This window comes from Tamandua tetradactyla, chromosome 4 (genome assembly GCF_023851605.1).
Source record: "Tamandua tetradactyla isolate mTamTet1 chromosome 4, mTamTet1.pri, whole genome shotgun sequence".
In the NCBI taxonomy this organism is placed as follows: domain Eukaryota; kingdom Metazoa; phylum Chordata; class Mammalia; order Pilosa; family Myrmecophagidae; genus Tamandua; species Tamandua tetradactyla.
In genome coordinates this window covers 41,683,302-41,708,126 of record NC_135330.1, presented here as the reverse complement: position 1 = coordinate 41,708,126, position 24,825 = coordinate 41,683,302, and the positions used below count along the sequence as shown (strand labels likewise).

Genomic DNA, 24,825 nt, shown 5'->3' with positions numbered 1-24,825 from the left:
TAGAATTGCCATACGACCCAGCAATACCATTGCTAGGTATCTACTCAAAGGACTTAAGGGCAAAGACACAAACGGACATTTGCACACCAATGTTTATAGCAGCATTATTTACAATTGCAAAGAGATGGAAACAGCCAAAATCTCCATCAACAGAAGAGTGGCTAAACAAACTGTGGTATATACATACGATGGAATATTATGCAGCTTTAAGACAAGATAAACTTATGAACCATGTAATAACATGGATGGACCTAGAGAATATTATGCTGAGTGAATCCAGCCAAAAACTAAAGGACAAATACTGTATGGTCCCACTGATGTGAACGGACATTCGAGAATAAACTTGAAATATGTCATTGGTAACAGAGTTCAGCAGGAGTTAGAAACAGGGTAAGACAATGGGTAATTGAAGCTGAAGGGATACAGACTGTGCAACAGGACTAGATACAAAAACTCAAAAATGGGCAGCACAATAATACCTAATTGTAAAGTAATCATGTTAAAACACTGAATGAAGCTGCATCTGAGCTATAGGTTTTTGTTTTGTTTTGTTTTGTTTTGTTTTGATTTTACTATTATTACTTTTATTTTTTTCTCTATATTAACATTCTATATCTTTTTTGGTTATGTTGCTAGTTCTTCTAAACCAATGCAAATGTACTAAGAAATGATGATCATGCATCTATGTGATGATGTTAAAAATTAATGATTGCATGTGTAGAATGGTATGATCTCTAAATGTTGGGTTAATTTCTTTTTTTCCGTTAATTAAAAAAAAAAAAAAAAAAGAGAGAAGGGATAATTGGAGATGAAGGGATACAGACTGTACAACGGGACTGGATATAAAAACTCAGAAATGGACAGCACAATACTACCCAATTGTAATGCAATTATGTTAAAACACTGAATGAAGCTGCATGTGAGGTATAGGTTTTTTGTTTTTGTTTTTTTTGTTTTTTTTTCTTTCTATTATTGTTTTAATTCTTATTCTGTTGTCTTTTTATTTCTTTTTCTAAATCGATGCAAATGTACTAAGAAATGATGAATATGCAACTATGTGATGTTATTAAGAATTACTGATTGTACACGTAGATTGGAATGATTTCTAATTGTTTTGTTAATTCTTTTTTTAATTAATAAAAAAAAAAAAATTCAAAAACAAAACAAAAAAAAAAAATATGACCACTGTTGCTACAAGGCTAAGAGACAAGACAAACGAGAATGGGAATAAAAATCAACATACGTTCCTACGCTCCGGATAGCCAGGAACTGACAAAGAGTAGCAGGGAGCAAATAAACACTTTGGAAAGACAACAAAATGTGAAGAAACTGAAGTTTAATTGTGAAGTTTCCACATTTTAAATTACTTTTATGTTGCTAAAGGGCATATGTTCTGACTTGAACTAGGCTGGTCCTACTTCTCCATGTTTTTCCACAAAAATCCATTTTAAATTTCCACATTCTGTCCCTCTATCCCTCAAGCTTGAGTTTACTGTAACTTTAAATAAACAGGTAATTTACTCTATCAAATAAATGCAGAGTGAAAAAGACCTACCTGTCCTATTAAAAGACCAGAGACAAAAGTCTTCCCTTGGAGATTGATGTTTGAGAGATACTGGCCAACAGCCTCTTCTACAATGTAGGTTCTTCCCATTATTGACAGCTACCTCAATCTCCTAAATTACAAGAAAACAATAGCGTTTTTAGGTAGCAATATAATTTGCAATGTTTTCATCATCTCTTTTCACACAGAATGAAAGAAGTGGTACTACCCTGATAGTAGCCCATGCCTTGCAGTGATTCTTATTAAACGGCATTATTGCTCACAAAGTTGAGAAGGTGCTCTTCTCAACACAATGCTATAGGAAATGATTACCAATCAGTCAGAGTTGACACAACAGAGGAAACCTATTTCCCACTCCCAGGATAAGGGAGAAGACCCTAAACTAGCAGTCAACATATCTCAGTTTCTTATTTGAGAGCTAACACTTTTTCATTGTATGATCTCTGATGAACTATCACTGAGCATCCCAGTTCTTGGTTCTAAGAATAGAAAAGATGACAATTTCTAAGTACCTCGTTAGGAGGAAGAGAGAATCATATCCATTTACTCTATAAGCATATATTGAAGAACTACTATTTGCTAGAAATTTTGCCAGGTGGAATGGCACAAAAATGAATAACAATTTATCTCTCCCTAATGCGTAGTACAGAGCAAGCTATTTAAGTATTTAAGTAGATAAATGCCCATGCAATAATAAACACTTACATAGCTTCTGATTTGTAGAGAACATTTTTCCAAGTGCTTTATGTGTGCTAGCTCATTTAATAGTTAAAAACAAACAAACAAACATGAGGCTGATGCTCTTATTATAATCTCCATTTAATAAATAAAAAACAGAAAGAGAGTTAAATAACTTGCCCAAGTGACAAAGTTAATAAGTGGCAAAAGTGGGATTTAATCTCAGGCAGTCTGATTCTAGAATCTACCATATGAAATACTATACTCATACTAAAGAATCATACTCAGTCTGTCAGTTAAAGCGTTACTAATGGTAACTCATTATTATCCTCCAGTTTGCATACAGGAACCTGTACATTCCCCCTCCTGGCTTATGCTCCTCTATTTGAGTTTCTGTAGCTTAAAAACCAAAAAGTTAGGCCATTACTGAATAATGCTTTCAAGAAGCTCATGTTCAGTGTGGGAGACAAAAAAAACCAAGTTGAGACAATATTCAAAAGGCTATAAAATAGATACAGAGAGACTGTGGAGCTGCAGTATTATGAACAATGTACTTAAAGGTACTTTCCCCAAACATAATAGTTATTTGAGGTTTTGTAAATAATTTGAATCCTATTTATAAACAAAGTCCAGAATACTGTAGGTGTGCTGTGTTGGTATAACTGACAAAGTTATATAACTACGTTGGATAAACTGCCAGTCGCAGTTGGTTTGCATTATTTTAAAACTGAAGCCCAGAGAATTGGATCAAGTTTGAATTGGCCTTTCGGATACTGGTTTTTCGAAGTTTCTTTAGTATTGTCTCAAAATGCATTAAATTTCTTCCTAGGTCATTTCTGACAACTATGAGAGTTAAAGGATCAGGTTTGCATTTCAATTTTTTAAAAACAAAGTCTATATCTGCCTTTCTAAACCATCAAGACATCTCTACAAAGTTAAGTGCTTTCCACTTGTAGTAGGGCATTAGGGCATGCAGTTTTGGGTACTAACCTTTTTGTACATCAGCGGTCATACTATTCTATTTCCTTTTTGTCCTACTCATTCTAATTTTTGCAAAAAACATTAAATGATTCCAAGGTTATTTGCAATCTTCTAAATTGATTTCTTCCAGGTTGTCACTTACCAGTCATGTTAATGTGTAAGAAGCCAAATGCAATGAGGAAAACGACGAAAACCTACTGGATTATAAAATACAGTTGAATACCAGAGAATTTTTTTTCTTTAGTGCTCCTTCCAAACTTTTAAATGTAGACAATTGTACCTTATAAAGGATACAACCAAAAATGTAGATCTTGCATTATACAGTTATAATTTTTCTGAAATGTTGTGTCAGTGGAAGTTTCCAAGTTGTTCAATTACTGTGATTTGACACAACTGAACCTCCCTGGACCTTGGTTTCCTAATCTACAAAATTAAGGATTTGGCTCATAGCACATCTGAGAACCTTTCTAATTTTAAGATTCTGTTAATTTAAGAATGGAATATCGGCACTTCCCATATGGTAGAGCAAAGTATGATAATACTCTTAGTCTAGGAGACAGCAAAATAAAATACTTATATAAAACTGGAGGCGGGCAGAGAATCAACCTTAAACTCCTTACTAATTTATTTCTCCTTAGTTGTCACAAAATTTAAGTGAGATGCTTCCGTTTATTTTTCTTAAATGTCTTCACAATTACCGATTCAAAAGTAGGAATTCGAGAAAAAGAAAGAAAACTTTTACATGAGAAATAAATCATCAGTTCAAAGAAGCCCCCAAGACTGTGGGACTTGCAGAGAGGACATATGGTATGACTTATTTTCAATAAAGAACTTAAAAAATACTTTCAGAAGAGTTATCAAACGTGAAATAAGATTCATCTTAAAAGTTAAAGAATCATAATCTGGATAAAAATTAAAGTAGTTCTGTTATGGTAACAGAATGAGACTTTATAAATATATGTTCAAAAACTTTTTACAAGTTACTTTAAAAAATGAAAACATATCAACGATCAGAAATATGTCGAACATTTTCTGCGATCTTAACGATACAGGCTACACTCAAACTCCCGCTTCCTTTAAATTCTCTTCCTGAAAAATTAACCAGCTCCTTAAATTCATGTTAAATCACCCAGCACAAAACACACACACACACACACACACACACACGTTGATATACCGTCTCAAAAAAACTAGGTTCGTCATCTAGACTTGAGTGTTTACTGCATGTCTGTCCACGTTTCCTACACCGCCTCTTCTTTTTCTCTTGAAAATGGGAGCTCACTATGCCCGAGTGCACACACACAAACCCAAACACTTACACGAATCAAGCCTTTACGCTGGCCCACCTGTACTCAAAATGTGCACGCGTGGCATGTAAATCCTTCGCACTGTCAGTTCGCTGGGAAAGGGGACTCAGGGAACAGGTACCAGCTTTAGGGGTTAATTCCCCTCCGGACCGAATTTCACAGCCAATGACTCATCAGAAAGCGACCCACTTCCCCACACCTCACTTCCCACTGTAAACTCAGGGTCTCGGGAGTTATGTGGCGCAGATTTATGACGTTTCACGCCCCCCTCCTTTCATTGAAGTGCCTCAGCCAAAGAGGCCTCGACCGCTACCCCGCCCCCTTCTGGGCGCCATTGGGAGCGTGGCGGTAGCCCGGCACCCGTTGTCCGGCGCTGCCGGGACCGATGCCCTCTAGTGGCTCAGTATCCAAAAGCCGCCAAAGAAGAAGATCCATGGCATCCCGGGGCTTTGATGGTAAGACCGCTCTGCTCTTCTGGGAGGGACGCAGGTTGACGAGTACGTAGGCGGCGCCACCACGCGGACAGTAGTCACACGGCAGGACGAGAAGAGCTGGGGGGGCGGGGAGAGAGGAGGAAGCGGAATGGGCGGTGTGGGGTAGGGCGTCTGTTAGAGAGCGACGAAAATACTACGTTTCCCAGAGGCCTGCGTGCGTAAAGTGGGTGGAGTAGAGAGCCGGAAATTGGAGTGCGCGACAGGGTTGTGGGACCCTCGGGACCCGGACTCACAGGGTGCACGGCATCCGGCGCCTGCGCGCGCACCCCGATTTAGGTGCATCTGGTGCCTCGGCTAGTCTAGGACTCGATTTCCCAGGGTCCCGTCGCGGGAATCTCCGTCGGGCAGGCGCGCGTGAGGCGCAGAGAGAGACGACGAAGGCGGTGGCCCAGGCTTCTGGGTTCTCCTGGTCTTCGTCTTTCTTCTCCGCTTCTGCCGGATTGGCCGCGGCCCCCAGCCCGGCCGACATGGCGGCGGTGTTGCAGCAGGTCCTGGAGCGCACGGAGCTGAACAAGCTGCCTAAGTCTATCCAGAACAAACTTGAGAAGTTCCTTGCCGATCAGCAATCCGAGATCGATGGCCTCAAGGGGCGGCACGAGAAATTCAAGGTGGAGAGTGGTAAGTAAGCAGCTTTTCCCGCCCTTGATTCGCCGCCCTACTTCATAGCGGATGCTGGTGTTCCTTCTTGCAAATTCGCACTTTATCTGCCACCCTGACAAGGAGCATCTCTTCCTGGTCTCCCTGGCTGCCCTAGGCCTTCTCTTTCCTACCCCCTATTTCTGTCATAGTTCAAGAAGAAGAGTCCTATTTATTTTTAGTCATCCACATTTAGTTCTGTTTTCTATGAAATTAGGGCGGGGTCATAATGGGACGCATAACTTTGTTCAACAAACAGAAATTGTGAAGCTTTGTTTATATACACCAGACTTGAGAGAGATTGCCTGTCTGTATCCTCCTCTTTTATTGCCCCTATCTGCATTCTAAGGCCTTTCTCTAGTTGACCACTTCGTGCACCTGTTCTTAGTGTAACAAGCTAGATATTCAAGCAGATGAGTTTAGGTACATAGCACATACAGTGAATACGAAGAGAATAAACAGTGAATATGCAATATGTTTAACACATCCAGTTTCTTTCTGTAGGTTGACGTTTGAAAGAAAAAATATTAAGATCTACACATAACCTATAATTAGCCCCATAAATGAGAGTTACTTACTCTCATTTGAACATCCTTGAATAAAGTTTAGGAGCATAGTAATTATATTAGTAAAGTTACAAACTCTGTTGCTTGTCTTGGTTTGTTATTTGTTTGGTGGTTGTATTTTTATTTTTTCTTGCAAAGATGATTGAAAATTCAGAATAGACTTGCACGTAATTATCAGAGTTGATGCGGAATAATAGTTCTGTGAGTCCCAAAGATGAACATACTGTGCTGCGTTCTCTTCATTAGTTCATACGAAGTCAAGTGTCTGTTATGTTCCTGAAAACCGCTGAACAATCAGACTCAGTCTCTTCCCTTGGGAAGTTAACATATTTATTTTTGCGTTATTTTATATTATTAAGTATGTTTGCTATTTTAAACCTTTCAAAGCAAAATAGTTTTTTTTATCTAAACATTTTTCCTCCATTTAATTTTCTTCTTTTTAAGTCTGCTTTATGCCTAGTGGTCTACTGATGTCTGGGAAAAACAGATAAATAAGACATGTTGCCTGCCTTGAAAACGTTTATAATCTTGTGGGATAGACAGACGAGTAATAGTAATACCAATTTAGGCTTTATTTCCTTTTTCATATTAGTCAGTGGGAAATAGTAAAGTCTTTTTTAGTACTCAGTCCGTTTAGCCCTACTCAGGTTCTCTTATTTATGGTGCAGGTTTCCAATGCTATACCTTAGGTTTTAAAATCAAAGTTATTAAAAATGACTAGCATTATTTACATTGTATGTATGTGTGTTTGATATATTTTCTATTTTTTCTACTGTAGAACAACAGTACTTTGAGATAGAGAAGAGGCTATCCCATAGTCAAGAGAGACTAGTGAATGAAACCCAAGAGTGCCAAAGTTTGCGGCTTGAGCTAGAGCAACTAAGTAAGTATTTCTTTACATCTTGGTAAGTATTCTTGAATTATTGAGATCTCCTTTATATGTTTCAGAAACATTTACTTGCCATGTAAAAATTTGATTACGCATTGTTTTCATTTTATGGTGATATTTTGGTTTTTTTCCACTCGGAGGTAAGAACTTAGCTGGAACACAGGTCAGGAGACCTAGGTTCCAATTCTGACGTTGCAACTAAAAGCTCTTCTGCCATATGTAAATCATAATAGTGTTTGATTATTATTTATGAAGATTATGAAGTGGACCTACATGTCCATCTCTTTGCACACCTTCACGGATCAAATGAGGTAATGGATTTGAAAGCATTTAGAAAAGGTTAAAGCATTATGCAACTGAATAAATTAAGTGATTTAATTATTTTGTGTTGTTAAATAATTAAAACCTATTAATTCCCATTATTAACACATGTATGTTTTAACTCTCCTGTTGAAAATTTTATAGTATCTGTGACTCTCAAAATGATATTTTTTTCTTTAAAGCCCTGTTCCTGTGAAAGACAAGTGGCTGATTCCTTCATAATTAGTTTTTTTACATCATTAAATCATGGATGATGCAAAGGCTCTTAGCTAAAGGTTTTGACATTTCTTGAGAGGATGATGTGTCTTGTGCTATGCAGACAATTGAAGAAGGCAAATGCCAACAAAGACATTTCTAGAGTAAAGATATAATATTTAATTGTAATTAGATATAGCTTGATTTTGATTGATGGGGAAAGAAAACAGCAAGCTAATAATCAAGAGAGTGGTTAAAATTTAACATGTCTGTCAACGAGTCTATATTCATTGCCTATTTGTGTCATAACTCTTTAGCTACTTTTTCCACTATTGAGTACACTTATTTTTTATTTGTTTTTTTTATTGTATAATATAACATGTATACAAAGCAAAGAAATAAAAATAATTTTCAAAGCACTCTTGAAAAAGTGGTTACAGGGTAGATCCCAGAGTTTGTCATGGGCTACCATATGATCCTCTCATATTTTCCCTTCTAGCTGCTCCAGAATATAGGAGGCTAAAGGGCTTAAATATTTTTTTGTCATCAAAATCGTCTTTTTTTTTCCTTTTTTTTTTTGTGAACAGTAGCATATATACAAAAAAGCTATACATTCCAAAGCACAGCACCACAGTTAGTTGTAGAACATATTTCACACTTTGACAGGGGTTACAATTTCACAATTTAAGTTATTAATTCTACTGCTCTAAAATACTGGAGACTAAAAGATATCAATTTAATGATTTAGCATCCATATTCATTATTAAGTCCTGTTTTCTCTGTATAAATTCCACCATCACCTTTGATCTTTCCATACCTTTCATTGGGGTTGTTTGAGCTATGGCACTTCTGAATTTTTTATATTGAAAGGGTCTGTCATTAATATGGGGTAGGGAGATGGAACTATCTGATCTGGAGAGACTGGGCTAGCTTGCAGGACCAGGGACCCATCTGAAGGTTTTAGGTTTCTGGCAAGTTACTCTAGTGCCTGGAACCCTTGTGGAATCTTATAAATTCCCCTAGGTGTTCTTTAGGATTGACTGCAATGGTCCTGGTTGGGGGTTGGCAAGTTATGATAGGCAGCGAGGTCTGCCTGAAGCTTGCATAAGAGCAGCCTCCAGAGTAGCCTCTTGACTCTATTTGAACTCTCTCTGCCACAGATATTTTATTAATTATGCTTCTTTTCCCCCATTTTGTCAGGGTATAATTGTTGATCACATGGTACCAGATCGGGATTCATCCCTGGGAGTCCTCCCATATTGCCAGGGAGACTTTCACCCCTGGATGTCATGTCCCATGTAGGGAGGAGGGCAATGATTTCACTTGCAGAGTTGGGCTTAGAGAGACTGAGGCCACATCTGAGCAACAACAGAGGTCCTCCAGAAGTAACTCTTACGCATGCCTGTAGTCTAAGAAGTAGTCTAAGCTTCTCTGCTACCTACATAAGCTTCAGAAGAGTAAGCCTCATGATTGAGGGCATAGCTTATTTATTTGGGTGTCCCTAAAGTTTGACACAGTATCAGGGGATTCCCTGATGGTGAGGTTTAATAGTTCCATAGCCTTTCTCCCATCCCTCAGGGGACTTTGCCAATACTTTTTGATTATCTGGTTAATATACTCTAGGATGTTTCCAGGCATTACAATAATCTATATAGGATTAAAGGACCTCTTTTTCATCCTGTGCTCCCTGTTTCAGTTGTTCAAATGAGCTGTACAGGTAGGTTGAAGGAGATTATGCACTACAGAAAATTTCTGTTCCAGATAAAATAAACTTTTCTTCCATTGGTCTCAAAGAGTGTGTATGGTTCCAAAACATAGACACTGTCTCCCTTACCCCTATATTCTATATTACTTTAACCCCAACCTGTTCGGCTTTGTTCTTATCTCTAAATAGCAGGTTATATATATAAAACGGCCTCTCAAGAGTACTCTTATTTTTAAACATGTATGTGTATGATATATGCATACATATGCGATGGGAAATATTTAGTAGCTAGATATGGTCTGTTAATAGTTTTACCGTGGCATGATAAAAGGTCTGTTCAGCATTGGTACTAAAGGCTTTGAGAAAAATGGCTCCGATTACAGCTTCTTTTATGAGAGCTGGAAAAGGGAGGGGTCAGGGAAGGAAACTAGGGATAGAACTATGCAGACATCAATAGTATGCCTTTCTCGGTATGTGCAGTTATGTTTGTGTATTTTGTTTATCATTCCTGATCTATAAGTCTGAAAAGCAGTAAATGATATTAAAATGAAACAGAATAGTTGTACATATTTAGCAGGGTTTTTAAAAGGAGCCAGTTGTTTAAATAGAGATTAAGATTGGAAGTAGTAGTAATGTATTTATTATAAATTGCCAGCATGTATGTATAGATATGGTTTAATACAAGAAAGTCCCAAAAACTATTCTTAATTATTTGCATATATTTAGAAGAAATACCATGTGTAAGGGAAGATAACTCATGATGAGTGGAAATTGAGTAATTGATTATCAAGCATAATTTTTTTCCTCCATGCTAAGAGCTCTGTTTAGCCTAATGAGAGATGAATTGCAGGTACCTATTGTGATTCATTGTGTATACATTTTATGTAGTTTAGATGTTATTAATTGCCCTCAATCTTGTTTTTTCCTGTTTTCTTAATTATAGCTGTAATTCACTTTTTAAAATATATTTTGATTTATAAGACATTGTTGGAAAATAAGAAATTATGAATTATATATGTTCTTATAAATGTTGGCAAGAATTATTACAAACTTTGTTTTGGAGGCAGACTTTTAAAATCTGTTCTAGAAATAGTAAATTTTTATTATAATCATGATTTTCAAATGTGGTATTGTATAATTCAGTCATTCTGGGCTTCAATTTCTTCATTTTTAAAACATATTTGGGTAGCAGTTGCATAAAGATCTTAGTGCAGTTTTTGAAACTCATGTGTTTATGTTCATAAAATTCCTTTTATCCAGACAATCAGTTGAAGGCACTAACTGAGAAAAACAAAGAACTTGAAATTGCTCAGGATCGCAATATTTCCATTCAGGTAAAACTATTCCTATAAATAAAGCTAATTGATTGCAAACATGATACTTGAGGTTGTTTTTTATTCTGATTGTGCTTATCAGTTATTTAGTCAGTAGGAAGATGAAAAAGGTACTCTATTCATAGAGATTGCTAACATGAACACACATTACCAGACTCTTTATATGTTTTGTTTATAGATTGATGTTTCTTCTGGTTATTATGGTATATTGCTACTGGATATAAAAACCAATTTTCTTTAGCTCTGTAGTCTCTACATTGTGATTTTTACTATTATTATTTTTTAATCTCACCAAAGTAAAATAGTAGAGCTTTACATACATAGAATAGATTCCAGAGATCCATCCATCCACACACACTGCCCTCCTCCCCCAATCTACCTTCCTTTCTTACTTTCTGTTAGTAATTTTCTGTGGAATGCTTATTTTGGTCCAAGTGTTGTAATAGTTAGAGATTTGGTGATTCCACAGGAATAAACAGTTCCTTAGAGCAAGTATAAGAATAACAAATTGAATATGACTGTAAGAATTATTGGCCAATTTGCTTTGAGTGGTCATACCCAGTGATTCTTTTAGAATCTTGCCATTACTTTTTCAAAATTCAAATATAATTTGGGGGTAGAAAATTCTTTAGTATTGGATTAAAATAATTTCTTTGAATCTGTAAAGGAAAGAAAAAATTCTGCTCAGAATCTGAATAGCAGCACAAACCCAGTAATGTACCTAGAAATAACATATACAAGAATTGTGAAGACCTTACATAAAGGAAACTCAGATGCTTTACTGAAAACTATAAAGTATACCTTCTAAGTGGAAATGGGTGGGAAGGTTTTCAAAATTAATAAATGTTGGTTTAATGCATTTTGACTTCAGTGTATGAGCTAGTTTGAAACTTGATAATGTAGTTCTAAAGGTGATGAGAAGGAAGACAGGTGGTAATGGTATGATAATCCTGGAAAAGAACTATCAGTTTAGGAGAACATTCCTCACCACATATTAAAATGGTTTTATAAAACTGTGGTTATTAAAACATCATTAACACTGGTATAAGAATAAACAGAGAGACTGGTAGAACCAGGTTATCCAGAGATCAAACCTGGTATAGAGGAATTTAGCATTTTTCAGGGGGTGTGTCACAAATTCCATGTGAATCTAACAAGTGCCCAGGAAAATATATGCATGTACACATAAAGGTTTTTGTAAACAATTTTGGGAGATTTTTAGCCTTGGATTCACAAACTCTGGAATGTTGTAATTCTAAGGAAAGTAAAAATAACTCCCAAGATTATTTTAACTATTTGGATTTTTTTAATAAGTGATATTTGGGAAATTGGTTAATGGGGGCACGGGAGTGAAATATCAAGATAGATTCTGATGTCTTACTATACTCTGAATAATTTCCGGTTGGTTTAGTGTTAATGTAAGGAGTGAAACTATGAAATAGTTACAACATAAAATAGTCTATCTAATTGACTTCTGACTGAGAAAAGATATCTAAGTGTTAGAATCTATAAGAATTTATAATAGGAAAGAGTGATAGACTTGTTCCAAAAAAATTTACAACTCTGCAAAAAATGGAAATGCAGATAAACTATTAGAAAGTTTACACTATGCAGCTGTTACAATGGTTGAAATAAGAAATTTAACAGTATCAGGAGCTGGTGAGAATGGAAAATAATATAGTCACTTTGGAAAAGAGTCTGGCAGCATCTTACAAAGTTAAATATACATTTACTGTGTGATTTCTAGTTATGTATTCAATAGAAATGAAAACACATGCATATAAAAATGTGTATGCCAGTGTTTTTAGCAGTTGTATTTAAAAAATAGGAAATAATCCCTAAGTCCATCAAATATATTATATAACTGAAAGGAATCAGTCTTAGAAGGCTGAAGAAAAATACTTCATGAGTCCAATTATAAAGCATTCTGGAGAAACAAAAGTATAGGAACAGACCATAAACTGATGAATAGATAAGCAAAATGTAGTTTATTCATGCAGTGGTATATTATTCAGCAGTTAAAAGGATTGAAGTTCTGATATATGCTGTAACATGGATGAACCTTTAAGACATAGTTGAGTTAAATAAGCCAGACACTATAGAAGAACAATTGAATGACCACACAAATTTCCTAAGTATAGAAATTCATAGAGACAAAGTAGATTATAATTTACAAGGGGCCAGGGTGGAAAAGTTTTTGTAATGGGTGGTGGTGATGGTAGCACAACATTGTGAATGCAATTAATGCCACTGAATCATACACTTGAAAAGAGCTAAAAGGGGGAAATTTTGTGTTGTATATGTTATCATAATAAAAATGTAGGGAAGAGTAGTTTTTTCAATAAAAATATGATATTGTTTCTATTTGTAATACATAATGACTACTTTCAAATTATAAGAAAATTATTCAGAGTGGAAATGGAACAAAGACATGAAAACAAACAGAGAGGAAGCTATACAAACAGCAATGGCAATATGAAATGTTGCTCTACTACAGTTATAATCGGATGAATGCAAATAAAATAACAAGATACTTTTTACTTTGTCATGTTTGTATTGATTTTTTTTCTTCCTTTTTAACAGTAGTCTTTAGTTTGGCACTGGTGGCATGACATTGACAACTATGACTTGAAAGGCATATAAATTGCTGTTGTCTTGCTGTAAAACAATTTGACAACATATATTAACAGTTTTAAATAATTCCATTTCTAAGGATCTTTCTTGGGAAATAACTTGAGCCAAGGTCTAAATACAGTGATACTGAATGTATTTTATAAGAACAAGAAATTTAGAACTAAGTTAAACTTCCTATAAAGATGTTTAAGTAATTAGGACATTTCTATATGATGAAAAGTGACATGGAAAAAATTCTTAAGAGCTAGGATAAAAGGAAAATCCAAAACATAAAATGCTGGAATTACGGCTAAACTTTTTATGTTAGTAAGAAAACCATTTTTGTACTGCAGCTAATGTAAACTAAATTGACCATTCTGTATTCAAATTCCTATATTCCGTATATTTATTACTCTTACTTTTTAAAATGACAGAGTCAGTTTACAAGAACAAAGGAAGAATTGGAAGCTGAGAAAAGAGATTTAATTAGAACCAATGAGAGATTGTCTCAAGAACTTGAATATTTAACAGGTAAGAAAGCAGTCATTTTTAAATGTTTTCACCTAAACCCAGTCCATTTGATGGTCTATGTCCATTTCTGTTACTCATTTTTTTTTTTTTGGTCATGACAAAAAAACACTTTTTTCGAGGATTTAAAGAAGTGTCTAGAAGTGGACAAATGAAAAGTTTATCTAAAAGAATAGTTTAGACCAAGGTTTATGTGTACAGTTATTTACTACAATGTTCTTTGTAGTATCAAATTGAAAATTATTTGTAAAGGTTGAACTTCTTTCATTTCATAAACATGCTCTTGCCATCCATAAGCATTCAATATAAGAACCTAAAAGGATAGCCCATTTTTAAAAACAGATAAGCTAAAGGGGTTGGTTGGGAGACCAAAAAATAAAATATATAAACAGAATATGTGATAAACATAGAATATTAGTATGTTATACAGCATGTATTTAGGTGAATGTGACTCTTAAGTAGTCTATCTAGTGGAGTTAAGTTCCCTATGGTTCCTTTTTATATGTTTTTGGATACTTTCTATTAAAAAAAATAGAATTTTCAGATATTTTTGTTGCTGTGCAGTAATTTTTAATTAGATAAGTATACTTTTCCTGTTTCAGGAAAAGTTACTTCAAAGTATTTGTGGATGATGTTAATCAACTATTGGGTAGAATTTTTGTTTGTTTGTTTTTAACATGAGCAGGCTCTGGGAAATGAACCCGGGTCTTTGGCATGGCAAATAAATGAATGAGAATTCTGCCACTGCGCCACCATTACACTGCCCTAAAGGAATGTTTTTTGTAAAAGAAGTAGAAAGAAAATTAAACATGAACATTCTGGCTCTTGAATATATGATTTTCATTGTTTATTTTAGCTTTTTAATTCATTGGATGGATATTTGTAAAAAATGTAATAGAACCTTTCACATGTATCAGGACAACATCTTATGCTGTATTTAAAATAAAGCCACCAGTATCATTCACATGTTTGATTAGATAAATGAATTCGGGTAATTTATAATCTATCATTAAAATTAAATTAGCAATTAAGTATAACAAACAGCTTAAAGGTAGAGAGAACAACTCTACCTTTAGGGTAGTAGAGAACAACTTTGTGTTAAATATTTCTGTTACTAGAGATGGCATTTCATATTTGGTTTCTCTGAGGCTTAATTATTCATTATTTTCAAATTCTCTTTTGACCATTTTAGAAGATGTTAAACGTCTAAATGAAAAACTTAAAGAAAGCAATACAACAAGGGGTGAACTTCAGTTAAAATTGGATGAACTTCAAGCTTCTGATGTTTCTGTTAAGGCAAGTAACAAATAATTCCTAATGCACAAAATAGTATTTTTCTTAAAACTTAGCTAAATTAAATTTTAAGTATAGGCAAATTATAAGGTATTTAAAAGCTGTGTTTTGTTTTGCTGTTAATGTCAGGGAATTAAGCATTAGAATAATTTTAATTGAACTGTTTTGCTTATTTGAAATTTATATTTGTTATAGTAATTATCTGATTGTGTTTTCTTTTAGTTAAGAACCCATACAAACACTTATTTCTGTTTTAAAGTAAAATTCTGTTTGTGTCCTTTAGGTGTAGGCAGAAGCCTTCAAATAACTATACATTGTCCTTAATTTCAGACATTTTTTTTTATTTCTTTAGTATCGAGAAAAACGCTTGGAGCAAGAAAAAGAATTACTACATAGTCAAAACACTTGGTTAAATACAGAGTTGAAAACCAAGACTGATGAGCTTCTGGCTCTTGGCAGAGAAAAAGGAAATGAGATTCTAGAGCTCAAGTGTAATCTTGAAAACAAAAAAGAAGAGGTAAATTAGTAAAATTGTGGCTTTCTGCATGTTGGATATAACTTACATTTGTGTGCCAGTTAATTAAAAATTTGTTCACTTATATGTCAGATTAACTGTATTGTGAGGTTAGGGGTCAAATGTGGAGGACAACTCACATATATTAACATTTGGCCTAGGAAAACAATCAGTTGTATTTAAACAAAGAATTAAAGATACTCTGATGAATCTTGCCTACTATTTACTGTCGTATCTATCTTTCCTTAGGCACAATTTTTAAAAAGTGGTGGTAGGTTTTTGTGAGCTAAATGGGAACACATTGTTCCATGAGATATTTTTCATTTTCTCAAATATACGTGTTTTATGAAAAATGTTATTTTTCTGGAGGGAGGATTATTTGCTTTCGCTTGGAAGCGTAAATTTTATATCAGATTAATTTCAGTTAGTATGACACTTTTCACTCCCACCTCAGTCCCCATTCTCACTTTTGTTGCTAGATTTCCAGAATTGAAGAACAGATGAATGGCTTGAAAACGTCAAATGAGCATCTTCAGAAACATGTAGAGGATCTGTTGACCAAATTGAAAGAGGTATAGATGGCTACTGTAAAGTATGTCTCTTACAAAAATATTAAGGTGTTTATGAGTCTTGTTAGTTTACAAAATGATTTCATGCTTTGAACATCCCGATACCATTAAACTGCCAGACTAAATGCAGCTAGGCTAAAGTAACTATTATTAGAGATAGCTATTATATGTTGTATCCAAAATAAATTATCTAAAAAATTAGAGTTTATTTTAATATCATTTAGCTATTATACTTTTAAGATAAAAATATTGATATTTTATCATTAAGGTGGTTTATCTTTGTCTTGAAAATGGATTTAATTTTGATGCTTTAATGTTCATGTCTTTACTAATATGGAGTTTTATTTGGCATTTGATAAGCATTCTAAATTCAAACTAGCTGCTATATTGGATTTTTTTTTTTTTAGGCAAAGGAACAGCAAGTCAGTATGGAAGAAAAATTCCACAATGAATTAAATGCTCACATAAAACTCTCTAACCTATACAAGGTAAATATCTCATCACATATTTTGGTATCCTAATGTTACCTTATTGACTGTTAAGTAACCCTTTAAGATTAACTTTTAGAGTGCTGCTGATGACTCGGAGGCAAAGAGCAGTGAACTGACCCGAGCAGTGGATGAACTGCACAAACTTTTGAAAGAAGCAGGAGAAGGTGAGAGTTTCCAGTTATGACAAGATTATTTTATTTTTACATAGAAGGTACTTTTTTCTGTACTTTTGTGTCAGTTGTTGGATTGGGAAGTCAGGCTGACTTTATTAGGGACACAATTTCGTATAGAAAATGATCATTGGGCTAAGAAATTCAGAATTATATTTCAGCAAATAGTATATTTGAAAACATAGATAGCTGTTACTCTATTTCTTTTATCTTATAACCTTTGCTTTCTAATTTCTAATGAGAATGTTTTCTTCCATTTTTCAAACGTTTGTTTTCCTTAAGTATCTGTGGCTTTATAAATTAAGCATTCTTTTAATTCATAAATAAGTCTAAGTTGTTGGAGTATTATAAGTTCCTTGATTTCCTTAAATGCTTGCTTTTTTTAGGTTAAGTTATTTCTTTTTGATTTTACACAGTCATTTCCTGTATCTCAGACTCTGAATATAAAAATTGAAACCAAACGTATATCTAGAGCACTTTTTTATAATTTAATTTCCTTTGTCCCCTGTGGATAAGAGCTCACAAGAAGAAATAAACTCAACCAGGTGAGGGCATTTAAGGAATTGTAATTAGAACAAGAACTGTTAGTGGCTTATATCAACCACAGCTTCTTTAGAATTTAATGTTGTCTGCTGATGGAAAAATAGTGAATATTGTTGCATGTTATTAATTGTAAGATTTTAATTATATGATTGGATATTCTGCTTTTAAAAATGTTTTTAGCCAACAAAGCAATACAGAATCAACTTCTAGAGGTAGAGGAATCTAAAGATCACATGGAAAAAGAACTGCTTGAGAAAATAGGGAAATTGGAGAAGGAACTAGAGAATGCAAATGACCTGCTTTCTGCCACAAAACGTAAAGGTATGGGTAATACATGTTTATTGATGGCTTGCTTAAAATACTAGAACTTCCCTACTACATCATCATCATCATCATCAACGAATGGTGCTTCTCTGTCATGCTGTGATATAGAACACTTTATCAAGTGAAGTTATTTTTTATTTTAAAATTAGTGTTCTATCTGTATCTTTAGTAAATCTTCAGATATAAGTATTATCTGATCACACAGTTAGTTATATGTCACTTCCTAGGATAGTAATTACTATATGGCTTAGAATTGGGTTGTGTTACATGGCTATTTGATGTCATTTTAAAATCGTCATAGAAATCAATATATAATATATGGTATCACTTTTGCTTGTCTTTTAAAAACATTTGTGGCTTTAATTTAAAATTTTATAAAAATTTACTAGATTTGTTTATGTTATCACAGGAGCTATATTATCTGAAGAAGAGCTTGCAGCAATGTCTCCTACTGCAGCAGCTGTGGCTAAGATAGTGAAACCTGGCATGAAATTAACTGAGGTAAGAATTTTTTTATTGTTTTCCTTCAACATTGGTGTTCAGCTCTCCCTGAAACATTAATCCTCAGAAAATTTATTCTTAAAATCATTTGATGAGTAATGATGCATCCTAGAAAAGACTTTCTTGTTTCCTAGTTCTGTGTGAATATAATAAATATTTCCATCTTTTATGTAAGTGTTAATAGTGTTCATTATAAAGCTAGATAGTATAGGCTACATACAGTTATTGTTATTCTTAGATTTGAAACAACCCCTCTTCTGCTTTCAGCTGTATAATGCTTATGTGGAAACACAGGATCAGTTGCTTTTGGAGAAACTAGAGAACAAAAGAATTAATAAGTATCTAGATGAAATAGTGAAAGAAGTTGAAGCCAAAGCACCAATTTTGAAACGCCAGCGTGAAGAGTATGAACGTGCACAGAAAGCTGTGGCAAGTTTGTCTGTTAAGCTTGAACAAGCTATGAAGGTTAGTACATTCGTAAATTTTAGGTGTGAAAAAAATACAAAATGAGAAATGATTTACTAGCTAGTTACTTTCTTAGAGTTAAAGAAGTATTTAGGTTAGATAAAGTTAAATACACTTTTTTCCAATGGTGTGATAATTTATACATTTTTAAACTTCTCATTACATTATTAGATAGCTTTAATTACAAAAAGTTCTACTTTTACTCAGCAAACATCTTGAGAGCCTTTTATGTTTTACAAGATATTTAGTGTATGTTTTCCTTTGGGTTCTCTAGTAGAGGATAGCTTACCAAATCTCCTTTAACCATTCCTTTTCAAATTAAAGTAATAATCTCTGAAATAGAACACTCTTGAATTAAGGATTGTAATTCGGTGACAGTTGAGATATTCTGTATAGAAATGATAATATTGTTTGACCATAGGTAAGAACTACTTATACCATTTCACATTAAGTAGTTGTGTATACCACATTTATTGCATTCCATTACATATTGGAAGTGCCAGGGAAACTCATAAATACCTTTGATTACTTTTTTAACAATTTTTATTGTGAAATATATATATAAAAAAGCAATAAATTTCAAAGTACATTGTAACAAATAGTCATAGAACAAATTTCAGAGTTCAGTGTGGGTTAGTTCCGTAAGTTTAGGTTTTCCTTCTAGCTGCTACAAGACACTGGAGGCTAAAAGAAATATCAATATAATGATTCAGTAGTCATACCCAATTGTTAAATCCTATCTTCTCTATTACAGCTTCTCTGTCTCCTTTGATCTTTCTCCCAATCTTTAGGAGTATTTGGGCTGTGCCCTTTCTAATTTTTTCATGTTGGAAAGAGGTGTCGATAATATGGTATAGGGAGATGGAACTAGTTGCTGTTTTAGTTTGATAAAGCTACTGGAATGCAATATACCAGAAATGGAACAGCTTTTAAAAGGGAAATTTATTAAGTTGCAAGTTGATAGTTCTACGGCTAAAAAAACATCCCAACTAAGGCATCCAAGAAAAGATACCTTGATTCAAGAAAGGCCAGTGGGTCTGAAACACCTCTGTCAGCTGGAAAATAATGTGGCTGGTGTCTGCTGGGTTCTTTGGCTTTTCATTTCAAACAACTTTCGTAGGGACATTTTCTTTCTGCAACTCCAAACGTCTGGGGATCTTATTGGCTTTGAAACTTTCTCCAAAGTGGTTCCCTCGTAAAAGATTCTAGTAAATGACCCACCTTGAATGGGTGGAGACACATCTCCATGGAAACAACTTAATCAAAAAGATCCCACCCAGCAATATTGAATGAAAACATGGCTTTTCTGGAGTACATAACCGTTTCAAACTGGCACACTATTTTTAGAGAGGCTGGCCTCTCTTGGTTTCAGGACTTATCTGGCCTAGAAATCCATCAGGAGGTTGTAGGTTTCTGGAAGTTAATCTTAGTCTATGAAACAGTTGGAGGAACCTCAGATAGAGCCTAGGTGTTCTTTAGGGTTGATAGGAAGGGTTTTGGTTAGGGTTTGGCTAACCACAGTAAACAGCAGAATCTAGCTGAAGCTAGCATAAGAGTAACCTCCAGAATAGCCTCTTGGCTCTATTTGAACTCTCTTAGCCACTGATACCTTATTTTGTTGAATTTCTTTTCCCATTTTTGGTCAGGAAGGTGGTGTTGATTGCATGGTGCCAGGACCAGACTCATGCCTATGGGTCATTTCCCACATTGCTAGGGAGACTTTCACTCCTGGATGTCATGTCTCATGTAAGGGGGAAGGAGATTATTTTCCTTGCATAGTTGGGCTTAGAGAGAGAGGCCCCATCTCAGCAAAAAGAGGTTTTCTGAAAGTAACTCTTAGGTATAGCTATAGGTAGGTTTAGTTTCTCCGCTACAGAAGTTAAGTTTCACAAGAGCAAGCTTTAAGATGAAGATGAAGAGCTTAGCCTATTGACTTGAGAGTCCCTCATGTTTGAGACAGTATCAGGGGTTTCCCCAGTGGTAAAGCTTAATAGTTCTATATTTTTTTCTCCCATTTCTCAATGAACTTTGCCGAATACTGTTTAATTATCTGCTCAACATACTTTGGAATGTGTCCAGGTATAACATTAAGCTATACAGAGTTACAAGCCCTTATTCCCATTCTGGTTTCTGTGTTGGTGTTGTTTAAATGATCCATCCAGACAGGTTGAGTTAGATTATGTGCTACAGAAAATTTAGATTTTAGACAAAATAAACCTCCCTTTCTTTGATCTCATACAGTAGTTAAAATACAGAGAATGTCCTCCTTACCTCAGTATTCTGATTTACCTTAGTCTCGACCCGATATGCTTAATTCTTATCTCTAATTGAAGCCTGATCTCTTTTTGGTTTCTTCAGCAGTTGCATGTAGCAAGGCTTATTTTCAGAGCTGCAGAACTCCAACTCTGAGTGTTAGATGTCATAGAGCCAAAGTTCCAGGGAGATACCAGGTTATACATATATAGCACAGCGTCTAAGAACCTAGAAATTATACTTATAGTTCTAGACTAAATCTGCCTGGTATAAAAGCTTACAATATAGACCCCAATTTTCTTATAAGTATTTCTAGCAGAGACCATACAATGTTTGTTCATTTGTTTCTGGCTTATTTTTCATCCCATAATGTCCCCCAGGTTCATTCACCTCGTTGCATACCTCATAACTTTGTTCCTTTCTTCAGTCACACAATGTTCCATCATATGTATACACAACAGTTCACCATTCTACTTCTCAGTCAGTGTAGATAAAGAGTTTTTATAACCTTTAAGTTTTGTGCTTTTTGGGTACCACTATTAATATTACCAAGGGACATACTTAAGATTAATTAAACAAATTTTACTTGGGAAGTTCAGCTAAATCAATTTGTATTTACTGTTACAAACTGTCAAATTCCTTCCCTCCATCCCATCCTTCCCATCCCATCCCATCCCATCCTGTATCATCCATCCATCCAGTAAATTGTTCCCTTAATTTAAATTAAATCTCTGTTGCTATTGTGGCAGCAATTTAGAATTCAGCCTAAATCCCTTGGTATATCTAATAGGCTCTTTCTTCTGAATCAAAATAAGTGTAGCAGTCTTTCCCTGGCTATGTATTGACTTTCTGACATCCCCCACTCCAATGTGGTTTGTAAAGAGTTCCTTACGTCTCATTAGGCTTGTTTAGTTTCTCACTGTTTGTTTCACTAGAGTTTTTTTGCCTGGAGCATCTTGTTTCCTGAAGGGAAATCGTGTTATAGAGGGGCTTAAGAATCAGATGATAGTAGCTGTTCATCACTGAAAAAACTATTTGTTCCTTCTCCATTGAATGTACGGTAACAATAATATAATTCCCTTAAATATTTTTCATAACTGCTGAAGAATTTAATTTCTGCCTCTCCTTTTTAGCTGAATCTTCTATCCATAACATGTATCATTTGTTCATAATATATCACATTTATTCTCCAGGGTAGGGTTTGTGATTCTCATTTGTTAGTCTCTTTAGAGTTTCGTAATCAATTTGCTTCCTTCATTGTCATCCACATTAAGCCCAGTTTGAACTGAGTAGATTTGTACCAGTATCATCTTTCATGAATGTTTGCCTACTTAATTTGTCACATTCTTTTTCCTATGGAAAAGGATTATGCGTGACTTCAGGAGGTTCTTTTCAGAGCTACTTGAGACACTAAGATAAATATGATCCGTCTTACATTTGAATCGTATTTAAAACTTCATTATGTGAAAACTAATCAGTAAAATAAAAAATTCACAGTAAAATACAAAGCATTGAGATAGAAAAATTGAGATAAAACTTAAGATTTCGAAGATGTTTTGTGCTTAATGCAGGTATTTCAGACTATGCTCCAAACCCCTGATGATATTGTGGTGTGACACCCTGAAAAACACGGCATATCCTGTCATTTCTTCTTTCTTTTTTTCTCTCACATCCTCGGATGTCATTGGTTGGTGCTTCTTTAGAATTAATTCCTGATACCTTCTTTAAAGTCAAGTCTTTTATATATATATATATTTTTTCCACATGGATTTGCAGATGAGCAATATAGTAATGCTTATCACTGCAATGTCATCCTGTGTTTGCCTTAGTAACATAGCCTTTGGAGTATTCCTGTGATATCATTTGATAATATACTCAAAATTTGATGATTGTGATTGCAGTGAATTTGATCAAGGGCCCATGTTCCCCATCATTTTTATACAGTGATGAGCATGATAATGCCGAGCAGTAATTGTGATTGATATTAAGAATTGTGTGTTTATACAGAATTTCTCTTTGTTAGAGGCTAGAAGGTTTTTAGTTTATAAGTTGATTACTGTGGTATTCAAGCACTATGTATTTTGGTTATTCGTTTATCTGCTCTTCATTTTTTATAAATCTTGGAAGGAAACGTATTTCATTTGAATTTGTATTTTAAAGGAGATACAGCGATTACAGGAAGTTACTGATAAGGCCAACAAACATTTATCTGTGCTTGAAAGAGACAATCAAAGAATGGAAATACAAATAAAAGATCTTTCACAACAGGTTAGTCCTTTTTAAAATACATGTATTTTTTTCAACTGGCTCCTCAGAAACATTATCACATTGTCTTTACACTTTATGGCCCTTGATAGGTTACTCTGTTAAAGCTATCTAAAATAGAAGAATCATATTCTAATAGTATGAAATGATAATCAGTTAGGATTACTACTAGCAGAATTGCAGCCTAGTTATTTTTGTTCATAGCAATTACCTTTTTTTTTCTTTTTCCTTGAAGTGAATGCTGAATTTCAAAATTGTATATGCTGATTGTAATAAATGAAATAATTCAGAGATAAATAAGTCTTTTCCTCTTTTTTTCCTAAGTCCTCAAATATAACCAGTGTTAACAGACTGCTCTGTATCTTTTTAAATCTTTCTCCTTATATGTAGAAACACCTGAGGATATATAAATGTATATTTATATATAAGGTTTGTTTATATAAGAGTTGTTTGTTTTTATTGAAATGAAATTATACTATATTCTTTACCCTGCCCCTTGCTTTCTTTAGTTAGTAGATGTAGATCTATCTCATTCATAGTCTTTCACCTAATTTTTGTCTGTGGGTATGTATATACACCAGTAAATAAAATTTGCATACAAATGGCATATACACACTTTTTAAAAAAAACCTATTTTCCATGCTCACCTCCTCCCCTATTATACAATACATGTATCAGTACACACAGAGATTAGATACCTATGTCTCTGTGTGGGTTTTATTTGCGCACTATTTTACAGCAGTTGGGCCATATTTCTAGAATTTGACTACTTTTTGAAAAGTAATAGCTTTCATTATATACTTTTATGAAATTTAAAAACCTTTATTAAAGGTTTCTATGATTTTTAGATTTTAATATGTAAAGTGATAAAGCTTCATGCTTTGTGTTTTAAAGTTACGATTTAAATTAGTACAGATTGAGGTTTTCGAAGAATACTTCCATTTTTTTCTAAACATTTCCAGACTCAAATTATTTTATAACGTATTAAAACTTTATTTTATATTTTTTAGATTAGAGTACTTTTGATGGAACTTGAAGAAGCAAGGGGTAACCATGTAATTCGTGATGAGGAAGTAAGCTCTGCTGATATAAGTAGTTCATCTGAAGTAATATCGCAGCATCTAGTATCTTACAGAAATATTGAAGAACTTCAACAGCAAAATCAGCGTCTCTTAGTGGCTCTTAGGGAACTTGGGGAAACTAGAGAAAGAGAAGAACAAGAAACAACTTCATCCAAGTAAGTGGTTGGTTATCTCAGTTTGTTTAGCAAACATTCATTGAATACTTACGTTCTTCTAACAGTGCTGGATATAGAGGCTTGAAGGGAATATATAGGAACCTAGGGTTAGAATGTGGTGTAAAGGTGGGGGATGAGATTGAGAAGTAATACCCCCCAAAAATTTGACTCTCAGAGACCTCAGTTAATAGGTAAGTTGGGCAAGTAAGTAGCTAATTATAGTATAATATGATTTGTGCTATAATAGATAAAAACTTTCTGTAGGAGCTTAGATGTGGAGGACCTAACATAGATTTCAGAGACTAGACCAGCTTATGGAGAATATGCTAACCTGAGTAGTGAATGATAATAAGAATTATCCAAGCAGAATAGTTTTTTTTTTCAGTTGT

The 24,825-nt window shown here is 34.3% G+C and overlaps 2 protein-coding genes across 13 annotated transcripts in view; one reads left to right on the top strand and one right to left on the bottom strand.

Annotated features, from left to right (window-relative positions):
* The window catches only part of ODR4 (odr-4 GPCR localization factor homolog), a 42,257-nt gene extending 37,037 nt beyond the window's left edge, over nt 1-5,220 (bottom strand). The window contains exons 1-3 of one of the 11 annotated variants that reach the window (XM_077157254.1): nt 4,401-4,528; nt 3,366-3,420; nt 1,556-1,681 (exon numbers count right to left, since the gene is read on the bottom strand). In XM_077157254.1, the coding sequence (XP_077013369.1) occupies nt 1,556-1,654 (99 nt within the window). In that variant the 5' untranslated portion in view covers nt 1,655-1,681; nt 3,366-3,420; nt 4,401-4,528. The other 10 variants (XM_077157255.1, XM_077157253.1, XM_077157257.1 and 7 more) reach the window with 10 other exon arrangements.
* Nucleotides 4,814-24,825, top strand: part of TPR (translocated promoter region, nuclear basket protein) — a 68,771-nt gene continuing 48,759 nt past the window's right edge. Inside the window, exons 1-15 of one of the 2 annotated variants that reach the window (XM_077157245.1) lie at nt 4,814-4,985; nt 5,343-5,642; nt 7,005-7,109; nt 10,597-10,670; nt 13,718-13,814; nt 15,004-15,107; nt 15,457-15,621; nt 16,098-16,190; nt 16,595-16,675; nt 16,755-16,842; nt 17,572-17,712; nt 18,125-18,216; nt 18,484-18,681; nt 23,095-23,202; nt 24,210-24,436. In XM_077157245.1, the coding sequence (XP_077013360.1) occupies nt 4,916-4,985; nt 5,343-5,642; nt 7,005-7,109; nt 10,597-10,670; nt 13,718-13,814; nt 15,004-15,107; nt 15,457-15,621; nt 16,098-16,190; nt 16,595-16,675; nt 16,755-16,842; nt 17,572-17,712; nt 18,125-18,216; nt 18,484-18,681; nt 23,095-23,202; nt 24,210-24,436 (1,943 nt within the window). In that variant the 5' untranslated portion in view covers nt 4,814-4,915. Of the gene's footprint in view, nt 4,986-5,300; nt 5,643-7,004; nt 7,110-10,596; nt 10,671-13,717; nt 13,815-15,003; nt 15,108-15,456; nt 15,622-16,097; nt 16,191-16,594; nt 16,676-16,754; nt 16,843-17,571; nt 17,713-18,124; nt 18,217-18,483; nt 18,682-23,094; nt 23,203-24,209; nt 24,437-24,825 lie in introns of those variants that run through there. The other variant, XM_077157244.1, reaches the window with a different exon arrangement.